The sequence below is a fragment of the Mobula birostris genome, chromosome 1 (genome assembly GCF_030028105.1).
Source record: "Mobula birostris isolate sMobBir1 chromosome 1, sMobBir1.hap1, whole genome shotgun sequence".
NCBI classification, from domain to species: Eukaryota; Metazoa; Chordata; class Chondrichthyes; order Myliobatiformes; family Myliobatidae; genus Mobula; species Mobula birostris.
Window position 1 is genome coordinate 72703729 of NC_092370.1, and position 22820 is coordinate 72726548.

Below are 22820 nucleotides of genomic sequence, written 5' to 3' on the forward strand. Positions count from 1 at the left end.
ACTCCTGCTTCTCTTTCCCTCCCTCGTTTTCCCTCTTCCTTCATTCCCACTCCTCACTCTGCCTCTCCCAACATTCTTCTCTTTCTCCATAGCTCCCCACTCATCTGCCCACCTTAATCAGCCACCCCCTCTCGCCCCAGGTCCTCTGAAGTTTTCCTTTGCTCTTTAGTGATGGATCCTTTGCAGTTACCTGGACAGAAGGACACGGAAGGGCAGCGTTCCACGGCAATCTGCAGGCCGATGTTCCCGTGAACTTGTTCCGTTCCCTCGCACATTGTTCCATTGTTCTGAGGCTCTGGACATGCACAGGAACGGTATCGCGAAGTTGACTCCACACCACACGTTTTGGAACAAGGTGTCCACGGAGACCAGGAACACCACTCTCCATCCACTGCAAAGGGGAGAGCACCTTGTCACTACAGACAACGTGAGAGTTGGCAGACCAGTGAAACTGCAGCACAGGACTACAAACAGACCAAAGCCTACAGTCACAGAGCCAGAGGATCATAGAGTGGCAGAAGCAGGCACTCTGACCCAACTAAACCACCTGAGCAAAATGCCCAACTAAGCTAGTCCCATTTACCTTCAGCTGACCTATAATTCCTTGAAAGCAATGCTAGCATTCATTTCAAGAGGTCTAGAATACAAGAGCAGGGATGTGATGCTGAGGCCTGAAAGGCACTGGAGAGGCCTTGCCTTGAATATTGTGAACAGTTCGGAACACCTCATCTAAGAAAAGATGTGCTGGCATTGGATTGGGTTCAGGGGCCGGTCACAAGAATAATTCTGTGTAAGGAAAGGTTATCATACAAAGGACAATTGTTGGCTGTGGGTCTGTACTCAATGGAATTTAGAAGGACAGGGGGTGGGGTATCTCATTGAAACCTTTTCAATGTTGAAAGGACTAGACACAGTAGATGTGGAAAGGATGTTTCCCATGGAGGGGGAGTCTAGGACAAGAGGGCACAGCTTCAGGATAGAGGGTCGTCCATTTAGAATAGAGATGCAGAGAAATTTCTTTAGACAGAGGGTGGTGAATTTGTGGAATTTGTTACCACGGACAGCTGTTGAGGCCAGGCTGTTGGGTGGATTTAAGGCAGAGCTTGACAGGTTCTTGATTGGACAGCATTAAAGGTTATGGTCAGGGAGTGGGGCTGAGGAGGGGAGAAAAGGATCAGCCATGATTGAATGGCAGAGCCAACACGATGGGCCAAATAGCCTAATTCTGCTCCAATGTCTTATGATTTTATAATCTTTTCTAACCATATACCTGTCCCACTGTCTTAACGTGGAAACCCGCAGGCCGATGTTTCTGTAAACTTGTTACAATACCAAACCAGGTCATCATGATTATGCCTTCATTTTGAAAGACCATAGAACACAGAATGATACAGCTCATACAGGCCCTTCAGCCCATGATGTTATGCTGACCCTTTAAGCAACTCGAAGATCAATCTAACCCGTCCCTCACACAGTCTTTCATTTTTCTTTCATCTATGTGTCTTATACACGTGTCCTATGTGGCTAAGTTTGCTAACGATACAAAGATAGGTGGAGGGGCCGGTAGTGCTGAGGAAACAGAGAGTCCGCAGAGAGACTTGGATAGGTTGGGAGAATGGGCAGAGAAGTGGCAAATGAAGTACAATGTTGGAAAGTGTATGGTTATGCACTTTGGCAGAAAAAAATAAACAGGCAGACTATTATTTAAATGAGGAAAGAATTCAAAGTTCTGAGATGCAATGGGACTTGGGAGTCCTCGTGCAGGATACCCTTAAGGTTAACCTCCAGGCTGAGTCAGTAGTGAAGAAAGCGAATGCAATGTTGGCATTCATTTCTAGAGGAATAGAGTATAGGAGCAGGGATGTGATGTTGTGGCTCTATAAGGCGCTGGTGAGACCACACTTGGAGTACTGTGGGCAGTTTTGGTCTCCTTATTTAAGAAAGGATGTGCTGACGTTGGAGAGGGTACAGAGAAGATTCACTAGATTGATTCCGGGAATGAGAGGGTTAACATATGAGGAATGTTTGTCCGCTCTTGGACTCTATTCCTTGGAGTTTAGAAGAATGATGGGAGACCTCATAGAAACATTTTGAATGTTGAAAGGCATGGACAGAGTGGATGTGGCAAAGTTGTTTCCCATGATGGGGGGAGTCTAGTACGAGAGGACATGACTTAAGGATTGAAGGGCGCCCATTCAGAACAGAAATGCGAAGAAATTTTTTTAGTCAGAGGGTGGTGAATCTATGGACATTTTTTGCCACGGCCAGTAATGGAGGCCAAGTCATTGGGTGTATTTAAGGCAGAGATTGATAGGTATCTGAGTAGCCAGGGCATCAAGGGTTATGGTGAGAAGACAGGGGAGTGGGACTAAATGGGAGAATGGATCAGCTCATGATAAAATGGCGGAGCAGACTCGATGGGCCGAATGGCCGACTTCTGCTCCTTTGTCTTATGGTCTTATATAAGAGTCTCTTAAATGTCCCTAATGTTTTAGCCATTTCTGCCCTGGGAAAAAGGAGCTAGCTGTACATCCTGTCTATGCCCCTTATCATCTTATACAACTTAATTAAGTCACCTCTCATCCTCCTTCACTCCAAAGAGAAAACCCCCTAGCCTGCTCAGCCTTTCCTCAAAAGACATGCTCTCTAATCCAGACAAATCTGGCAAATGTCCTCTGTACCCTCTCTGAAGCTTCAATATCTTTCCTATAATGAACGACTGGACTGAACACAATACTCCAAGTATGGTCTGACTGGTGTTTTATAGAGCTGCATCATTGTACACCATACACCTTCTTAACCATCCTATCAAATGCATGGCAACTCTGAGGGATATCTGGACATGGACCCCAAAATTACTCTGTTCCTCCACACTGTTAAGAATCCTACCATTAATCTTGTACTCTGTCTTCAAGTTCAACCTTCCAATGTGTATGTGAGCTTCATTTACTTTTAAGGACACAATACAATAACAGGCTCTTCCATCACAACAAGCCTGAGCTGTTCAATTACACCCATGTGACAAATTAATCTCCCAGCCAGTACAGTTTTGGAATGTGGGAGGAAATTGGAGCATCCAGAAGCAACCTATGCAGTCACAGGGAGAATATACAAACTCCTTACAGGCAACTGCAGAATTACGGGTCTCTGGAGATATAACAGCATTATGCTAACCACTAAAGCGGGTATCACTTCACACCCTTCTGGATTGAACACCATCTGTCAATTCTCAGCCCAGCACTACATCCTATCGCTGTTGGATTTCTCCAATTCTCAGCCCAGCACTACATCTAATCACTGTTGGATTTCTCCAATTCTCAGCCCAGCACTACATCTAATCACTGTTGGATTTCTCCAATTCTCAGCCCAGCACTACATCTAATCACTGTTGGATCTCGCCATTTCTCAGCTCAGCACTGAATCCTATCACTGTTGGATCTCTCAAATTCACCCCATTACTTTCAATTTTCGTCCAATAGCTCAGACAACAGTTCACGGGGATTAAGGTGAGAGGAGGGAGTTTAAACAGGACCTGAGGGCTGGGCTTCTTTACACAAAGAGTAGGTGATGTCAGGAAACCACTGTCACCGGAGATGCTGCAATCAGACACCATCACTATGCTTGAGGCATCTAGACAGACACTTAAATAGGTGAGGGGCAAACGAGGTTGATGTAGAATGGCAAAATGACCAACATGGACATAACTGGCTGAAGGTCCGTTTCTGCACTGTAAAATTCTATGCCATTCTAACCTCGGTTCCAAATTTCCACTATTTCCAGAAAGCTTTCATGGTTGCATTTCAAGAACCCTGCTACCTCCACTTTAAACTATCCTGATTGAGCTTCTACTTCTTCTCTAGGTACGACAGTTCCAAGGACGCATAACCCTCTGCAGAAAATATTTCACCTTATCGGATTTAAATGGCGACCCCAGCTCTCGATTCTCCCACAAAGGAAACATCCCCCCCACACCCACTATATCAATGCTTCTCCCACTCTCCCATTCCACCCCCCACCCCAGCAGATACAAATCCTGCAGGTACAACCTGCCCATTCCAGGCATTATTTGAACAAACCTTATCTGTAGCATTAACATCTTTGTTAAAATAAGGAGACCAGTAGTTTGCAGCAGTCCAGATACGATCTCATCCTGCCCTAGATAAACGAAGCAGCACTATTTCCTAACTTTGTATTCAGTTCCCCCTCTATAAATGATAACATTTTCAGACTTCCTAATTACTCTCAGCTACTTTCATTCTAGCCTTTAGTGAGTCGGACACTGAACACCCAGAACCCTCTCGTCTCAGAGCAATGTGACATTCAGCAACCCTGAGCCCACTACTACCAGAAGCTGAACTGGAGCAGCCATGTATACAACGTGGCTGCAAGAGCAGGTCAGAGGCTGAATCCTGTGGGGAGTAACACACTCCCTTACTGCCCAGGGCATGTCCACAAGGCTCATGTTAGGAATATGACAGGACACCCTCCACTTCCCTGGATAAGTGCAGCTTCAACAACATTCAAAACTCTCAGCACCATACAGGACACAGCAGCCCACCCCATACAGACACCCCATCACTCTACCTCTGACACACAGTAGCGGCAGGTTGTACCTCACCAAGACAGCACCTTCCAAATCCATCACTTCTAGTTAGAAGGACAAGGACAGCAGGTGCTGGAGAACACCACCACCCATAGGCTCCCCTCCAAGCCACACAGCTTCCTGACTTGGAAATATATCACCACTCCTTCACTATTGCAGGGTCAAAATCCTGGCACTTCCTCCCTAACAGCACCATGGGGATACCCACATCTAAAAATCTGCAGTGAGTCAAGGATGCAGTTTGTCAGCACCTTCTCAAGGGCAACAGCAGATGGACAATTAACTGCTGGCTCAGCCTGCAAAGCCCACATGCGGTGAATGAATTAAAAAGCCTCTCACCATTTCTATCTCTCTGTTCGTAACAAATTCAGCAACTTGTCTAGTCTTTTCCATTTATGGCTTGTTACGGTAGCCAAGTTCTCGCCAGATGGTCCTGGTTCCCCTATCATTGCTACAGATCTTGGTAATCCAGGTGGCGTCCGAGCTGGCGTGACCCTTCTTGTTCTTGTCATTCTCATCTGGAGGTTTTTGTGGGCAGATGTAACATAAGCACGAGGGATCCAGTACAAGAACCCTACTGAGCCACCACCGCTGGGACCTGAACTTTGGACCTCACCCCGCAGAGTCCAGACGGTTCCTGGTGTCAGCCTCCATTGATTGTCTGTCAATGAACTAGGCTCTCCAGACTTAAGTGAAGAACATCCATCAGGCAGCATGCTAGAAGCAGCCAATAAAGCACTCCTCACAATTGCAACCTCCAACATAACTGAGACCAATAACCTGATACACACATCGACAGCAGCAGTCCTAGAAATGCTGGGTTACAAGATGAAATACAGTGGAGAGTACTGTTATAACCCCACCCCACCCCTGGAGATGACAGTTGGAAGCCGAGATGAAAACCACAAGGGTGGAGGTCAGCAAACTAACCAAGCTGTAGAAGGGTGGGAAGACCAAAGACTCATCTCGGTTACTGAGGAAGTAGAGAGGTATGTCCATAGCTGAAGCCCTGGAAACTGCCAAGCAATGGTTAACAGCTCTGGCTAGCAGACTAAGGACACTGAGGCCAAGTGAATAAATGTACTCTTCTGCAAAGAGCCAAGAAAAGTATTCACACAGTTCCAGATCAAAAACATGCTAGTACATGAACCAACCAAAACAGCAACTGAGGAGTACTGGAAGAGTATGTGGGAGAAAAAAGTATCACATAACACCAGCCGCAATGGCTGAAAGAGCTACAAGCGAGCTTCTGCAACCTCCCGGAGTAAGAACCAGTCACCATCACAGCAGCAGATGTCCAGCAACAGGTAGCAAGTATGAAGGATGGAACATCACCAGGGCCTGACGTGATCCACACCTATAGGCTGAAGAAATTAACAGCATTACATACCCAGCTGGCAGATCAGATGAACCAGCGGCTTGAAGTAGGCTCCCACCCTGACCGGCTAACTCAAGGACAGCATTCATAATGAAGGGTCCTCTCAAAGGAGCAACGCCATCAAACAACCTGCCTGTCAACAGCATGGAAGTTCCTGTCAGACTTCATGGCCGCCAAGCTGAAGGAACGTGTGTGTAAATTCCTGAGACCTGCTCATGGAGCCAGAGGCTCTAAGCACCAACTACTGGTGGACAAAGCAGTCACGTGGGACTCTAAGACCAGGCAAACCAACCTAAGCGCAGCCTGATTGATTACAAGAAAGCATACAACTCAATGCCCCACACATGGATGCTGGAAAGCCCGTCTCTGTACAAGATCAACAAGACACAAAGGACCTTCGTCAAGAATTCAGTAGGCCGTTGGAGGACAATGCTAGAAGTTAACTTGAAGACTCACAATTAAATCCTTAATGGATGGTTTATAATTGAACTGTGCTTTTTCAGGAGAGGTAAATAAGGTACAATGAGTGGGGAATATCCTTTTAATTGTAATTGTGTCCAAGTCAATTCAGGTCAAATAATTTCAGTTGATTAGACTGAAGATGAAGTACATGGAGTCATAGGGCACAGAAACAGGCCCATCAGCCCATCATGTCCTTGCTGTCCATCGGTATGTTTCTACACCAATCCCATTTACCAGTCTCCTCAGCCTTGGTGATTCAGATACCACTGAAGTGTTGCAAAAGTCTCTGCCACCATTATCCTCACAAGCCAAACATCCTCAATCCCAACCACCCTCTGGGCAGAAACAACTCTTCTTTATAATGCCTCTAAATCTCTCGTTCCTTCCTTTAACCTAGTCCCTCTGGTTATAGATTCCTCTGCTAGTTTACTGCTGTCTTCCCTATCAATGCCCCTGATGACACACAAGTCAGTGATAACAAGGAACTCGTCAAATCAAGCAGCATTCATGGAGGGGAACAAAGAGTTGATGTTTTGGGCTGAGTCCCTTCAACAGGACTGGAAAGAAAGAAGAAGGAAGCCTGATTAAGAAGGTGGGGGGAGGGGAAGGAGTACCAGCTGGCAGGTGATTGGTGAAGCCAAGTGAGGGGCAACAAAGTAAGAAGCTGTGGGAGGGGTAAAGAATGGAAGGTAAGGAAGGGGAAGAAGAAGGAATTAGATAGGTGAGAACAGTGGACCATGGGGGAAGAAGAAGGAATTAGATAGGTGAGAACAGTGGACCATGGGGGAAGAAGAAGGAATTAGATAGGTGAGAACAGTGGACCATGGGGGAAGAAGAAGGAATTAGATAGGTGAGAACAGTGGACCATGGGGGAAGAAGAAGGAATTAGATAGGTGAGAACAGTGGACCATGGGGGAAGAAGAAGGAATTAGATAGGTGAGAACAGTGGACCATGGGGGAAGAAGGAGGAATTAGATAGGTGAGAACAGTGGACCATGGGGGAAGAAGAAGGGTCACAAAAGGGAGGTGATGGGTAAGAGAGGCAAAGAGAAAGGTTGAAAGGGAAATCAGGAATGTGGAATGGAAAAAGAGAGAAGGGTGGGGGGTGCAATTACTGGAAGTTAGAGAATTCTATATTTATGCTATAAGATTGAAGACTACCCTGTCACTTGTAAAAATGCTATTCCCTTCTCTCAGTTTTTCAATCTCTGCCAGATCTGTTCTTAGGATGAGGCTTTCCATTCTAGAACACCTGAAAAGTCCTCCTTTTTCAAAGAATGGGGTATTCCTTCCATCATCATTGATGCTGTCTTCACCTGTCCATCAGCTTCCTTTTCCTGCCTCTTCTCCTTCCCTTCTTTCCATAGTCCACTGTCCTCTCCTATCATATTCCTTCATCTTCAGCCCTTTATCTTTCCCATATCACTTCCCAGCTTCATCCTTCTCTCCCACTCACCACCCCCCTCACCTGGTCTCACCTATCATCTGCCAGGTTGAACTCCATTCCACTCCCGTCACCTTCTTATTCATCTTCTGCCCCCTTCCTTTTCAGTCCAGATGAAGGTTCGCAGACTGATCACTCCATAGACTTGCTGAGTTCCTCCACTATTTTATGTGTTGCTCAAGATTTCCAGCATCTGCAGTATCTCTTGTGTGAGTGAGAATAAATCAGATCCTGATTCATAATTTTGTGTGCTTCCACCTGCAGTAATTTCCCCCTCCACTAGAGGGCACAGATTGAAAGTGAAAGGGGAAGGATTTGAACAACTTTGATGGCTAGTTTTTCCTTGCTTACCCTTTATTTATTTAATATAGAATATAGAATGGTACAGCACAGTACAGGGCCTTCAGCCCACAATGTTGTGCCAATCTTTTAATTTACTCTAAGATACTCAACAGTTGAGCTTCATCGATCACTTAAGTGGTCAGGGAGCTGCAAAGATTCATCACCCTCTAGGTGAATGGCTGACTCCCTACTCAGATTTCACTTCCTTTTTAAATACTTTCAGTATCTTTAGGATCTCAGAGACCATGGAAACTTCTTCAAGATTTAATTAAAAAGTTGAAGTGCAATCTATAAATTTAACTTGCAAACTTTTTCTTTCAAAATATAGAGGGCAACATTTTATATGTGTGCAAGTCTCTTTACAAATATGTCTAAGATAGAATGGCACTATTGCCTGCATTTAAGAACTTTTGATTAGTTAACAGTCCAGATAACTTACAAGAGACCATGACAAGCAACTTCCTTACCTGTACATGTGTAAATACAGCCAGTGTCACCCCAGCATCATACCTGATCAAACTTCTGTTTTACTGGGGAGAAGACGGTGCCAAGTACAGTGAAGATGTGGTACTTTTCAGTTAAAGACTGCTGACTTTCTCTCCTCACCATCAGTGAAACAAACTGCCTTTCCCATGTTAACTCTATGTGGTATTGTTCTGCCAACCCGCAGAACCTGTCCACATTCCTTTGCGTGGTTCACACAGTTCACTTGCCCATTCATATTTGTATCATTTGTCAACTTGGATACACCTTGTCCTGTTTCTTCATCTAAACCATAAACACAAAACCAAGCAGAGATAGGGCGGTGTTTTGTAGAGTATCTGCATTCAATCCACAGGTAAGGTCCCAGTAGCTCCATCCTCTCCCATCCTGACCTCTCTACCTGTCCCCTGTTAGATGTAGGGCACATTACAGCCTTTCAGACCGAACAACAAATTCTCAAAACGTAAGTAACTCAGTTTATCTGTCAGTATGAGAACTGGCCGTTCGTGCCTGTTACCCATCTGTGATTTTCCTCTCTGAACTAGAATACCCTGAGCTGGTGGGCAAGTCCCACAGTCCTTTAATTAGCATCACAACACAAGTGCTTCCAACTGCCTCATTAACCCATCTGATCTCACCTTATCACAAATAATCACTTATTCTCTGCCATTTGCAGACCCCAGTCAGTTTAGATTGGCAAAAACATCTCCTCCACAGTCTCCATCAGCACAAGAGCGCCACAGGGATGTATATTTAGCCTCGTGCTCTATTAACTTCATACCTATGGCTAAGTGCAGCTCCAACACCATATACAAGTCTGCTGATTGCACCATTGTTGTGAGCTGTATCACAGGTGGTGATGAATCAGCATACGGAGGGAGATTGGAAATTTGTCTCACTCAATGCCAATAAGACAAAGGAACTCATTGTAGACTTCAGGAGAAGGGAACCAGAGGTCCATGAGCCAGTAATCATCGGAAGATCAAAGGTAGAGAGGATCAGCAACTTTAAATTCCTAGGTGTCACTATCTCAAAGGGCCTGTCCTGGTCCCATCATATAAATATAAATGTGAATAAAGCACGGCAGTTCCTCTACTTCCTCACAACTCTGCAGAGATTTGGCATGTCGTCACAAACCTTGGCAAACTTCTACAGATGTATGATGGAAAGTGTGCTGATTGGCTGCATCATGGCCTGGTATGGGAACACCAATGTCCTTGAGTGGAAAATCCTACAAAAGGTAGTGGATTCAGCCCAGTACATCACAGGTAAAACCTTCCCAACCATTGAGCACATCGACCTGAAACGCTACTGTAGAAATGCAACATCCATCATTAAAGATCCTCACCACCCATGCCATGCTCTTTCCTTGTGGCTGCCATTAGGTAGAAGGTACAAGTCTTTCAGGACTCACACCACCAGGTTAAAGAACAGTTACTATTGTTCCATCAGACTCTGGAACAAAAGGGGATAACTATACTCATTTACAGACTCTTTTATCTTGCTATTTCATGCTTGTTATTTATTGCTATTTATTTATATCTGCATTGGCACAGTTTGTTGTCTATTGATCCTGTTTACAGTTACAGTCCTGTTCTATGGATTTGCTAAGTATGCCCACAGGAGAGGAACCTCAGGGTTGTATGTGGTGACACATATGTACTCTGATAATAAATTTTACTTTGACTTTGAACTAAGAACAACTTCGTATTCTCTTGGTCTCAGTTCTGATTAAATCTTCCTCTTTCCACAGATGCTCCCTGGCCTGCTGAATGTTTCCACGATCTTCTGGTTTCATTTGTAGTATTTGTCTGAGCTAATATTTAAAAGGTGCTTGAACAGGCACTCGGACAGGGAAGGAGTAGAGGGAATATGGGCCCGATGCAGGCAAATGGGATGTTAGAAAGGCATCACTGTCAGCATGGATACAGTGGGCCAAAGGGCCTGTTTCTGACCTGTACGTTCGATAACTCCATAATTATATCATGGCTTTTGAAATTATTTATTTAAGGCATGGCGCAGAACAGGCCCCTCCAGCCCAATGAGTCATGCCACCAAGGAACCCACCTATTTAACAGATCAATTTACAATGATCAATTAACCTACTAACCGATTCGTCTTGCGACTGTGGGAAAATCACAGATAACATTTCGTTCCACGTTATCTACCCTGCTGGTTACATCCTTAAAGAACTCCATCAGGTTTGTCAGCTTCCCTTCATGGACCCATTTCATGGCATCATTTGACAAGGTCCATCATTACCATCACCTTGTTGTCGGTTGTTTAACTGGTCAGCCACAGACACAGACATCAGGCCAGTGCACACGCCGATACCTACCGTCACAGGGGTGACTGCTGCAGATCAGCTCACCCTCCATGCAGGAACTGCAACCAAGAGAAAGTGAATGTTAGAACCAAGCTGCATCCAAAGAGTAGATTGTAAACCAGCTTTCCTTGACCAGAATGTGCAATAATCTAGTACCACTGAATTCACCACAATCACACCACCCACTCAGTTAAAATGTGAAAAATACATACAGTTACTCAGATCTTTGAGCATTAAACTTTAACACTTATTAATTTCTGGGATCTGGGTGTCATTGACAAGGTCAGCATTAACTGTCCATCCCTAGTGGCTCTTGAGAAAATGTTGGTAAGTCTTGAATTCGGAGAATTCCAGATGGTGAAGGTGCCATTGGTCACTGAAGCTACTCCAACACCATCAACCTCTAAACCATCAACCTCCAAACCATCAACCTCCAAACCATCAACCTCTACCACCAAGAAGGGCAGCAGGAAACTCCACCACCTCAGATGGAGGAATACGGACCATGTGAGGCAGAAGGGTTTAGATGTCATTAACTTAATTAGTTTGGCACAACATGATAGGCTGAAGAGTCTCTTGCTGCACTGTACCGTGCTAATTCTAAAGTTCTGAGATCAAACTCGGTCTGAAACCGTGTGGATGAGCACACAGAACTGAGGAATGAGAATAGAACATAGAACAGTACGGCACAGTACAGGTCCTTCGGCCCACAATGTTGTGCTGACCCTCAAACCCTGCCTCCCATATAACCCCCCACCTTAAATTTCTCCATATACCTGTCTATTAGTCTCTTAAATTTCACTAGTGTATCAGCCTCCACCACTGACTCAGGCAGTACATTCCACACACCAACCACTCTCTGAGTAAAAAACCTTCCTCTAATATCCCCCTTGAACTTCCCACCCCTTACCTTAAAGCCATGTCCTCTTGTATTGAGCAGTGGTGCCCTGGGGAAGAGGCGCTGGCTATCCACTCTATCTATTTCTCTTAATATCTTGTACACCTCTATCATGTCTCCTCTCATCCTCCTTCTCTCCAAAGAGTAAAACCCTAGCTCCCTTAATCTCTGATCATAATCCATACTCTCTAAAGGAGGCAGCATCCTGGTAAATTTCCTCTGTACCCTTTCCAATGCTTCCAGATCATTCCTGTAGTGAGGCGACCAGAACTGGACACAGTACTCCAAGTGTGGCCTAACCAGAGTTTTATAGAGCTGCATCATTACACCGCGACACTTAAACTCTATCCCTCAACTTATGAAAGCTAACACCCCATAAGCTTTCTTAACTACCCTATCCACCTGTGAGGCAACTTTCAGGGATCTGTGGACATGTACCCCCAGATCCCTCTGCTCCTCCACACTACCAAGTATCCTACCATTTACTTTGTACTCTGCCTTGGAGTTTGTCCTTCTAAAGTGTACCACCTCACACTTCTCCGGGTTGAACTCCATCTGCCACTTCTCAGCCCATTTCTGCATCCTATCAATGTCTCTCTGCAATCTTCAACAATCCTCTACACTATCCACAACTCCACCAACCTTTGTGTCGTCTGCAAACTTGCCAACCCACCCTCCTACCCCCACATCCAGGTCGTTAATAAAAATCACGAAAAGTAGAGGTCCCAGAAGCAACCCTTGTGGGACACCACTAGTCACAACCCTCCAATCCGAATGTACTCCCTCCACCATGACCCTCTGCCTTCTGCAGGCGAGCCAATTCTGAATCCACCTGGCCAAACTTCCCTGGATCCCATGCCTTCTGATTCATCTGAATCCACCTCCTTCCAGATTGTGGGCCTCCACACCTGTCTACTTTAGAGGCTAAAAATCTAACCCTGGACCTTGCTTCTGCCTTCAACAAGAAAGGGCCATGCCAGTGTGAAAGGGTAGGAGTGATCTCAGCTGGAAAAAATGCAGCTGAATTCCTACGTAAAAGGCCAGCAGAGTAGTTACCTAGGTCTTGACCACTCCCTTCCAATCCTCAAAAATAAATGAAAGGAAGCAATGTCTTGTTGAAGGTAGAAGCCAACATGTTTATCAGTCAAGTGCTTGAGATTCCGCTGTTACAGGGACGGGTGGACCCCCCCTATGCTAAACAGTGACCACATTCAGTGAGTGTTGACTACTCGAGGAATTTCAGTTCAGGGCCTAAGCTGGAGTCAGAGCTCTGCACACTGTGACACACAAGGGAGGAGGCAAATTACCCAGATACGGTCTGGAGGAAGTTACGTTGCTTGGATTAATTTGCTTTAAATGGTGAATGGTGAGGGACAGAACAATGTGACCACTAAAGAGACAAGGTAGGAGGACCCAGGGATTAGTTCTTTTTGGAGCCTCAGCCCTTCAGGAAATGTTAAGATGAGAGGGACAAAGATTTAAAAGGGACCTAAGGACACCTTACTTAAGCAGAGAATGATGTGCACAGTATCTGGAAAGACTTCCAGAGGAAGAAGTAGTGACAGATACAATAACAATATTTAACCTGGACAGCTATGTGGATAAGAAAAGTTTAAAGGGAATAGTGGGTAGTGGCTCCATATGTCACTACTACAGGGCGTGACGACCCTGCCTTACACGAGTCCTGGGCTCAGCTGGCTCCGGCTGACAGTACCCGGTATGGGCCCCTGTCCAGGGTTACGGATCCCCACTGCCTTGTGGGTATCTTCAGGAGAAGAGAAGGCTAAGCAGTAAACCCCACACAAATCCGGTGTGGAGCCCCTGAGGCAGTTGGATGACGTATCACGTCACCTCCCGGCAGCTCCTGCAGCCAAGCTGATGCCAAGTGCACTGCTTCGCATTCCTTTGGGCCACATCCACGAGGCCGAGAGGAGGATCTTGATGTCTGGGCAGCCCAGGATCTCCATATTCATCGCCAGGTCTGCGCCCCAGACGGGCGCATCCATTGTCTACTTAGAGAGACGAAGCCATTATGTATGTTATGTAAAGGGAATATGAGCCAAACATGGGAAATTAGGACTGTCTTAGGTGGGCATCCTAATTTGCATGGACCGGTTAGGCAAAAGAGCCAGTTTTCATGTTGTTCAACTCCTACTCCTTTACAGGTACGGGGTTCTTGCTTCCTGTGTGGTCGAGGGTGAGGACTGCAGGGAGGCTGAACGTGATGCCAGTTGGGGCTGAAATGAGAAATGCAGTAGTTACAGCAGATAGCATTTTGAGGGGAATGGAGAGGGTTATATGCAACAGAGACAGCAGAACCTGAAGATTGTATTGTCTACTTGTTGCTAAGGTTAAGGACCCCTTTCCTGTACTGGTGAAGAGCTTGGAATGGGAGAAGGATCCGGGTGGGCACAAGAGATGTAGCTAGGATAAGGAAGGAGATAGCTTGGGACAAAATTCAAAAGCAGAGCCACAAGGGCAATAATCTCCAGATCACTACCCGAGCCGTGTGTAAATTGGCAAAAAGTAAAGAGGATTAGAGAGATGAAGATGGGTGGGAGAAGTGGGTTTCTATCTACAGAACACTTGCATCAGTACTGGGGAGAAATGCGTTCCTGTCTATGGGACACTTGCGTTATCACTGGGGAGAAATGGGTTCCTATCTATGGGACACTTGCATCAGTACTGGGGAGAAATGGGTTCTTATCTACGGGACACGCGTCAACACTGGGGAGAAATGGGTTCCTATCTACGGGACACTTGCGTTAACACTGGGGAGAAATGGGTTCCTATCTACGGGACACTTGCATCAGTACTGGGGAGGAAAGAGTTGTACCCTTGGGATGGACAAGACTTTCGACCTAATATTATGACCAATTGTCTATTTCCAGTGCACCTTCTCTATAACTGTGCACTCAATTCTGCATTTAGTTATCGTTTTCCCTTGTATTTCCTCAATGCACCGTGTAATGAAATTGATGGTATGCACATCAAAGTTTTTCATTGTACCTCAGTACATGTGATGACAATACCTGAATTTACCATGTCCTGCTGAATTACATAACTAGGGTTGTAGACAGGACATTAAACTAACAAGGAGCAGGGAGGGTTTCAAGAACAACAGAAGGTTTAATAAATCAGAAGGAAATGAAAGAGCAGTGGCACAATGTAGTGAAGGGAAACTGGTGAGCAAAGTGCAACTCCACTATGGCTTTACAATGTAATTTTAAATTAGTCCATCTGATACCTCAGACATATTAAAACATTTAAAAGGCATTTGGTTCGGTACACGGATGGGAGAGGTTTAGAGGGATAGGACTGAACATGGGCAAATGGAACTAGCTTAGCGAGGCCTCTTGGTTGACCTGGATCTGCTGGGCTGAAGAGACTGCTCTCTTCTGTATTAATTGATGAATCTATGACTAGGACTACTACAGCTGAGATCCAAAGTCACAAATATGGGTACAGCAGATTCAAGTTGCAAGTGCAGTCTCCCTTTAAGAAAACAGAAGATGGGAAAGCAAGCCAGTCTGCAAATATGATTGAAATGCAGAGACTTTAGACTCCACTCTCAACTATCCTACTGACAAATGTACAGTCTCGGCAAAATAAAATTGAATACCTTATAGCAATTTTGCCATACCAGAGGGACATCAGGGACTGTGGTGTTCTTTGATTCATGGAAGCATGGCTATCCTCCTCCATTTTGGATGAAGCAGTACAGCCCAATGCCCTCACCATTCTCCACAAAGGCAGTTCAGTTGAGTCTTTTAAATGTAGAGGAGGGGATCATGCTCCACGATTAACTCATGGTTCTCGGGCATAACAGTTCTGTCTCAGTCCTACTCACTCAACCTGGAACATCTAGCAGCCAAATTTTGCCCATTTTCCCTGCCAAAGGAGTTTTCTGCAGTGTACATTCCCCTTTCAGCCAATGACAGGCAGGCACTGAAGAAACTGAGCACCATGATCAGCAGTCAGAAAATAGCACATCCTGTTGCTTCCCTATCATTGTGAGGATCTCAACCAGGCCAGATTAAAGAATTCTCTCAACAACTACCACCAACAACATGCAGTCTGTGGAACCAGAGTAGCCAACACACTTGACTGCTGTTATACCAATTTTTTTTCTTTTTTCTCTCCGTTTATGCACTGGGGCTAAACAACATATTTCACAACATATGCCAATGACATTAAACCTAATTCTGTTTTTGACTCAACTTCTACCACCTTCCAGTGCAGAGAATTCTCGAGAGATCGACATCCTCTGGGAGAAGATACTCAGTTTTAAATGACCAGTCCTCTTAACTGCAGTTACATCCCCTGTTGATGGCTTCCCTCCTGCTCCTCGTTTCTTGTTTTCTTGTGTAATGACAGGTCCTACAAGAGCACCGGTTTGTAGTTCAACTGAGTGGTCACTTTCTAGAGAGGGTGAAGTTTGTTGATCAGGAAGCACAAGAGTGACACTCACCAGTTATTGCATCCATCATTTGCAGGTACGACTGTACCTGGTAAGTATCTTTTCCTGGTCACTAAATCAAGACATAAGCAGTCCTGTCGATCAACACATGTGGTTCCATTCTCATTTAACACCTTGCCATTTGTACAGTAGCAACCTGGTTCACAGCTCCAGATACAGAGCTAAAAAAAAGAGTAACAGACAGAAACACAGTAGTGATGTGAATACACCGTATATACCAGTGACAGGTAAGGAGATGTGCAGTGAGGTACAAACATATCAAGCACAGTGAGCAGTGTGAATACACAGTGTATACCAGTGACAGGTAAGGAGATGTGCAGTGAGGTACAGTGAGCAGTGCTTTGGTCCTGAGTTGTGGTTTCACTCCAGTGAACAGCAGCTTGACCCTAATCGCCCATGCTTTGACCCCATCAATAACTGTGACCCTGATGTATGGTGCTTTGACCTTATTGTGTGGTAGTTTGACCCCAACTTGTGGAGTCAGACTCTAATTTGTGGGATGTTAACTCTTGCCAATGGAAAGTGACCTCAGTTGGTTCTAGTTTAACCAATGGGGTTTGACCCCAGTTATGGCTGGCTTTGAAATACAACCTCATTTGACCACTAAGAACTTGTAACCTTTTCTTGAATAGAAGCCCAGGAGATAAGGAAGGTGATAGTTACCGTGAGGTCAGAGCAGGTTCGAGGACAAGCAGGTCCACAGGGGTCGTACACAGAACCAATGATGGATGAACAATCTGTATCTGAAATAAAATGGAGCAATGGTCAGAAAAAAACTGATGGAGTTGGAGCCCACTGACCCCATTTGCCTGCTCAACATCCACACGGACCCTTGGAATTAAAATCAGGAGCACCAGAATCTCAGAAAATAATACCAAAGGAAGAAGCTTTTTGGACGGCTGTCATGTGCTGGTCAATTAATAACTCCATAGTCAAATCTCACCTTCTCCACTGGATCCATGGCCCTGCAGGTTGCAGCCCTTCAACACATGTACAGGTCTAGCGTAAATGTAGAGAGGCCTTCTGCCTCTCCCACTCTTTCAGGCAGTGATGTCCGATCTCCACCAATTTCTGGGGCAAAATTCCCTGTATCCCCACCTCATCCTTCCACTGATTACGTTAAATCCCTGGCCTTTGGTGTTTGACCCTTCCACTGAGAGAAAAAGATAATTTATTCATTTGAGGCTCATCATAATTCTTTTCTCTCACCTCAATTACGTCTCGCAACTCCCTGTGTTGCAAAGAAAACAAACCTAGCTTATCAGTCTCAGAGTGCAGTGGTCCCAGCGCGAGGGCTTTGGTGAAGCTGATGACTTGTGAATAGCAACAGCTGGCTATCTTTGCATTTATTTACTGTTTTAATTCACTAAGAGAGGGACTTTAGACTCCAACAGGTTGTACTTTGAGAGTAATAAGTTCCTTCCTTAATTCACAATACCAAGAACTAGCCATAGCAAAACAAAATCAGCTTCATGAGTTTTCCCTCACACACTACATGAAATGTCAGAGGGATTACCAGTTGAAAAACAAACTCTGGAGGCAGGCAGCTTCTGCAGAGGAAAACGGGTTTCAAACCGAAATGTCAGCTGTCCGTTCCCCCCAAAGATGCTGTCGCACCCACTGAGTTCCACCAGCAGTTTGCATTTTTTTCTTCAGATTCCAGGATCTGCAGTCTTGTGTCTCCATCTCCAGTGTTTCTGGTGACCATGTGTGCAGGAATGTGTCCCAACTGCAGCTCCTGACTGACATCATTGTGCATCTGGAGCTGTGGATAGATTCACTGTGGAACGTCTGTGATTTTGAGCACATGCTGAGCAGAACAGTTCGAGAACTAGTCACCCCACAATTATTGTCAGAAGAGGTAGAAAGGCATGGGAGACCTTCAAGCAGAGCAGTGGGCACTGGCAGGTAATGCAGCAGCCCCCTGTGGCCAGCCCACATGTACATAGAAACAGTGCAACATATAGTGAAATGGATTGTTTGCATCAATGACCAACACAATCCCAGAACTATGTTAGGTGCAGCCCACAGCTGTTACTAGGTCTCGGGTGCCAACAAAGCATGCCCACACTTACCTGCCCATACGACTTTGAAATGTGGGAGGAGACCAGAGCACTCAGAGGAAAGACGCATGACCACAGGGAGACCAGACAGAGGCAGGGATTGAACCCCAATCTTGATCAATGGCATGGTGAAGAGCTACACTAACCACTCTGCCACCGAGCCACCTCACTGTTAACGCAAGTCTAAACAGACACATTGTTTAGGATAACATTGGGAAGGAATGGCCTCTTGAGGGGAAGTAGCCCAGTTTATTGGTTCTGCTGCAGAGGGCAGCTGGGAAAAACCAGGAGAGCTCTAGTGACAGATAATTTGATTGTGAAAGGAACAGACAAACATTTCTGTGACCTGGTGTGGCTGATGTGTTACCTCCCTGGTACCAGTCAGAAATGCCTCAAAGTGGCTATGAGGCTTTCTAAAAGTGGAGGGTAGTTAGCGAGAGAGGTGTATGTGCAAGTGCTACTGACACAGGTCAGAGCCAGGAAATCCTGCCATGAACTGGGAGGGCAAGGTCAAAGGCTAATGAACTAGACCTTAAAGGTTGTAACTCTGGATAATTTCCAGTACCCCATACAAGTGTGGATACAGCACAATAGATCCAGTGACTGTGAGGCTAAGGGGATACTGTTTGAGGGAGGACTTTTGATTTCTGTATCACTGGGGCCATTTCTGAGGAAGGTGCAAACTGTAAAAGTGAGATAGGCAACACCTGCTGTGCTGTTGGGGAAGATTTAAACTAATTCAACAGGGGAATGGGCCACAGTGTAAAAGTACAGTTGAGGGAGAGTGTGGTGAATATTGAAGGGAACTTACTCAGGCCCCCAAAGTTCAAGAACAGAGGAGCAGGAATAGCCGTGGCTTGCTGCACCATTTGATATGATCTTTGCTACTCTCAACTCCCCTTCTGTGCCACTTCCCCATCGTCCTCATATCCTCAATCTTTAAAATATTTATCTATCTCTACTAACAATCCGGCCATCACCATCCTACAGTCATACAACATGGAACAGGGCCTTCAGCCCAATTCATTCACGCCAAGCAAGCTAGTCCCACCTGCCCGCATTTGGCCCATGGATCTGTGGAAGCTGCAGCAAGATAACGGTTGGATGATGACCAAGCAAGGATGATTTACAGCAAGCGTGTAGTCAGCCCAGTATCTGTAACTGCTAGTCACTTCAGTATAAAAATGGCATTTCTCTGTTTCAACTTCAGAACAGTTTGGTGACGGGGTGACAGCCCTCTGAACGTCTGCCATCCTGGAGAAAGAGAATTCCCGATATTCACCACCTTCCGAGAGAAGAAATTTCTGCGTATCTCAATTTTAAATGACCGGTTTGTTATCTTGACGTTCAATAGCACTTGCTCAAGAATTATCCACTACTGAAAAATTCCCTAAAATAGACCGAAACAAACTAGCCTTTCCTGATAGGAAAACCTTCTTAATGTGAATTAGTGTGGTGAATCTCCTTTGAACTGCCTTCTGTACTACTATATCCTTTCTTGGGTAAGGGATCCAAAACAGTGCACAACTGTACTGATGTGGCATCAACAACACCCTGTGCAATTGAAACAAAACAGCTCTGTTTCTCAACTCCAAATGCTGTTTGCCTTTTCAACTACTTGCTGAGTATACCTGCAAACCTTTTGTGACTCATGCACTTGAACACTTCGATCCCTTTTAATTCTCCTCACTGAAGTGCAGCTCAGTCTTCCCCACATTACACTCCTTTTGATTTTCATCCACTCACTCACTCTATCTGCATCCTGTGGCAGAATCACTATGCCTTCAGCACAACACACCCTGCAACCTGTTTTCCTATCAGCACGAGACTGAGGAGCTTGTCTGTGGCCAAATCCCAAAGAGATGCAAGAGTAACATCTCCCAACATTAACTAGGATCCTCTCACAGCAGACGGGCCAGTCACACATTAGAACAGCTGATTTCAGTGTTCAGTCCTGTGGGCTAAAGTAGGCCAGGACAAAGGTAAAAGGCTCCTTGTTTTCATGTTGGGATTTGTTAAGACTCTGCAAGTGACATTCCTCCCCTTCTCTTCTCACATATTCCTTCCTCCCCTCCCTCCTCACGTATTCCTTCCTCCCATCCCTCCTCACATATTCCTTCCTCCCCTCCCCTCCTCACATATTCCTCCCTCCCCTCCCCTCCTCACATATTCCTCCCTCCCCTTCCCTCCTCATATATTCCTCCGTCCTTCCCGCCTCACATATTCCTCCCTGTCCTTCCCTCCTCACATATTCCTCCCTCCACTTCCCTCCTCACAAATTCCTCCTTCCCCTTCCCTCCTCACATATTCCTCCCTCCCCTTCCCTCCTCATATATTCCTCCCTCCCCTTCCCTCCTCACATATTCCTCCGTCCTTCCCTCCTCACATATTCCTCCCTCCACTTCCCTCCTCACAAATTCCTCCTTCCCCTTCCCTCCTCACATATTCTTCCCTCCCCTTCCCTCCTCATATATTCCTCCCTCCCCTTCCCTCCTCATATATTCCTCCCGTCCTTCCCTCCTCACATATTCCTCCCTCCCCTTCCCTCCTCACATATTCCTCCCTGTCCTTCCCGCCTCACATATTCCTCCCTGTCCTTCCCTCCTTACATATTCCTCCCTCCACTTCCCTCCTCACAAATTCCTCCTTCCCCTTCCCTCTTCACATATTCCTCTCTCCCATTCCCTCCTCATATTCCTCCATCCTCTTCCCTCCTCACATATTCCTTGACCTGCTGAGTGCTTCCATTTTAATTCCCTCAGACCGTTACCTGGGCATTGCCCTTTGGAGCACAGCTCGGACACGGTGCCTGGACCCACGCAGAAATCTCCGTCACCCTGTGGAGCAGGGTTGTCACAGAGTCGGCTGCGAAATCGCACACCCTCTCCACAGGTCCGTGAGCAGTCTGTCCACGCGGCCCAATCACCCCACTGTCCGGACTCTGCAATGAGGTAGATCAGTGTGACTTGAACAGAAATACCGACCAAGAAAGGAATTAGAAGTGAATTGATCAGCACTGAGCAGAAACCTTCATCCCAAACTCCTGCTAGGATGAGCTTCTAATCCAAAGGTCTCACAGGATTCATGTCCACTGGTCAGCGAAGTGACTCACACACACCCCACTGCCATTTCACATCATACCCCATTGAATCCCACCCTGCCATTACCCTCACTGTAATATCTCACTCTGTCCTCTCTCCCAATCCTATCTCGTATCCCTATCTAGTTCCTTTCTCACTCCCCCGCACAATAATATTCCCCCTGGCCCCCCTCCCCGTTGCTGGCACTCACCAGCACAGGGCTGCATGTTGCAGGGAGAATCTTCTTGTTCAGGGCCATTGCAGGGCAGACCACTGCCAGAGGCAGGGGGGTTGGAACAGAATCGGAATCGCTGCTGCTTTCCCCCTCCACAAGAAGTGGAACAGTCACTCCACGGAGACCAGTTCGACCAGTGACCATCCACTGTGAAAGAAGAACCCCAGTGAGTCTCCACGTCTACGTACCCAATACATCAGTGCATGAGCGAAGGGACAAGGCTCAAGGTGGGTGGGGTGTGAGTCAGACGGGAGCGGGAGGGGTGCCCACAGTCAGGCAGTGGGGCAGTTAGGGAATAGCTCAGTGAATGGGAGATCAGAGTCAGACTGTGGGGGGGGGTCAATTTGTGAGAAAGCAGATTATACGGAGGGTGTGGAAGAGGCAGGTGCCGGAGGAGAGGTAAATGTCCAAGGGGGAGTGTTGTGACAGCTCCACTTCGGGGGCAGGGGGGCAGCAGTGATTTGGCTCATGGTAAAAGGGGACATGAAGCCGAGGGTCACAAGGGAGATTACAGACAACAACAAGGGCAGGAACACAGGGTTGAAGCTTTGCCCAGTGGGTCAGGGTCAGGGTCATTGATGAGCTCCTGTGGGAGGCAGGGGTGGACTGAAATTTTTCTCTGTGGTTGAGCTTCGGATGGGGAAACGTTAGTGATCTTGTGCGGTTCTGTGATGATCACAGATTCACGATGTGCTGTTATCTATTCCAGGCTGTTCGCTTTAAACAGGTTGACATCGGGGGGAGGGAGAGGTTCCTCACCATCACACAGCTGCTGCGAGCAATTTCCAATCTGGCCACTTAGACAAAAGCTGAGGACAGAGGATAAAATATAAAATATATATTTATCTGCAAAGGTTGTCATTCACAATAATAGACACTGTCCTAGACAAAGAGAACGACACAATGACCTAGACAGAAGCGGAGACACAGTCACAGACAGGGGCAGAGACACAGTCACAGACAGGGGCAGAGACACAAACACTGACACAACTGAGACACGGTCACAGACAGGGACAGAGACGCACG

At 46.2% G+C, this 22820-nt stretch overlaps 1 protein-coding gene across 1 annotated transcript in view; it reads right to left on the bottom strand.

Moving 5' to 3' along the window:
- sspo (SCO-spondin) overlaps nt 1-22820 on the bottom strand; it is a 311321-nt gene that overhangs the window by 148907 nt on the left and 139594 nt on the right. The window contains 7 exon segments of the mRNA XM_072245202.1: nt 191-391; nt 11051-11097; nt 16408-16577; nt 17080-17159; nt 21250-21444; nt 21771-21941; nt 22554-22584. Of these exon segments, the coding sequence (XP_072101303.1) occupies nt 191-391; nt 11051-11097; nt 16408-16577; nt 17080-17159; nt 21250-21444; nt 21771-21941; nt 22554-22584 (895 nt within the window).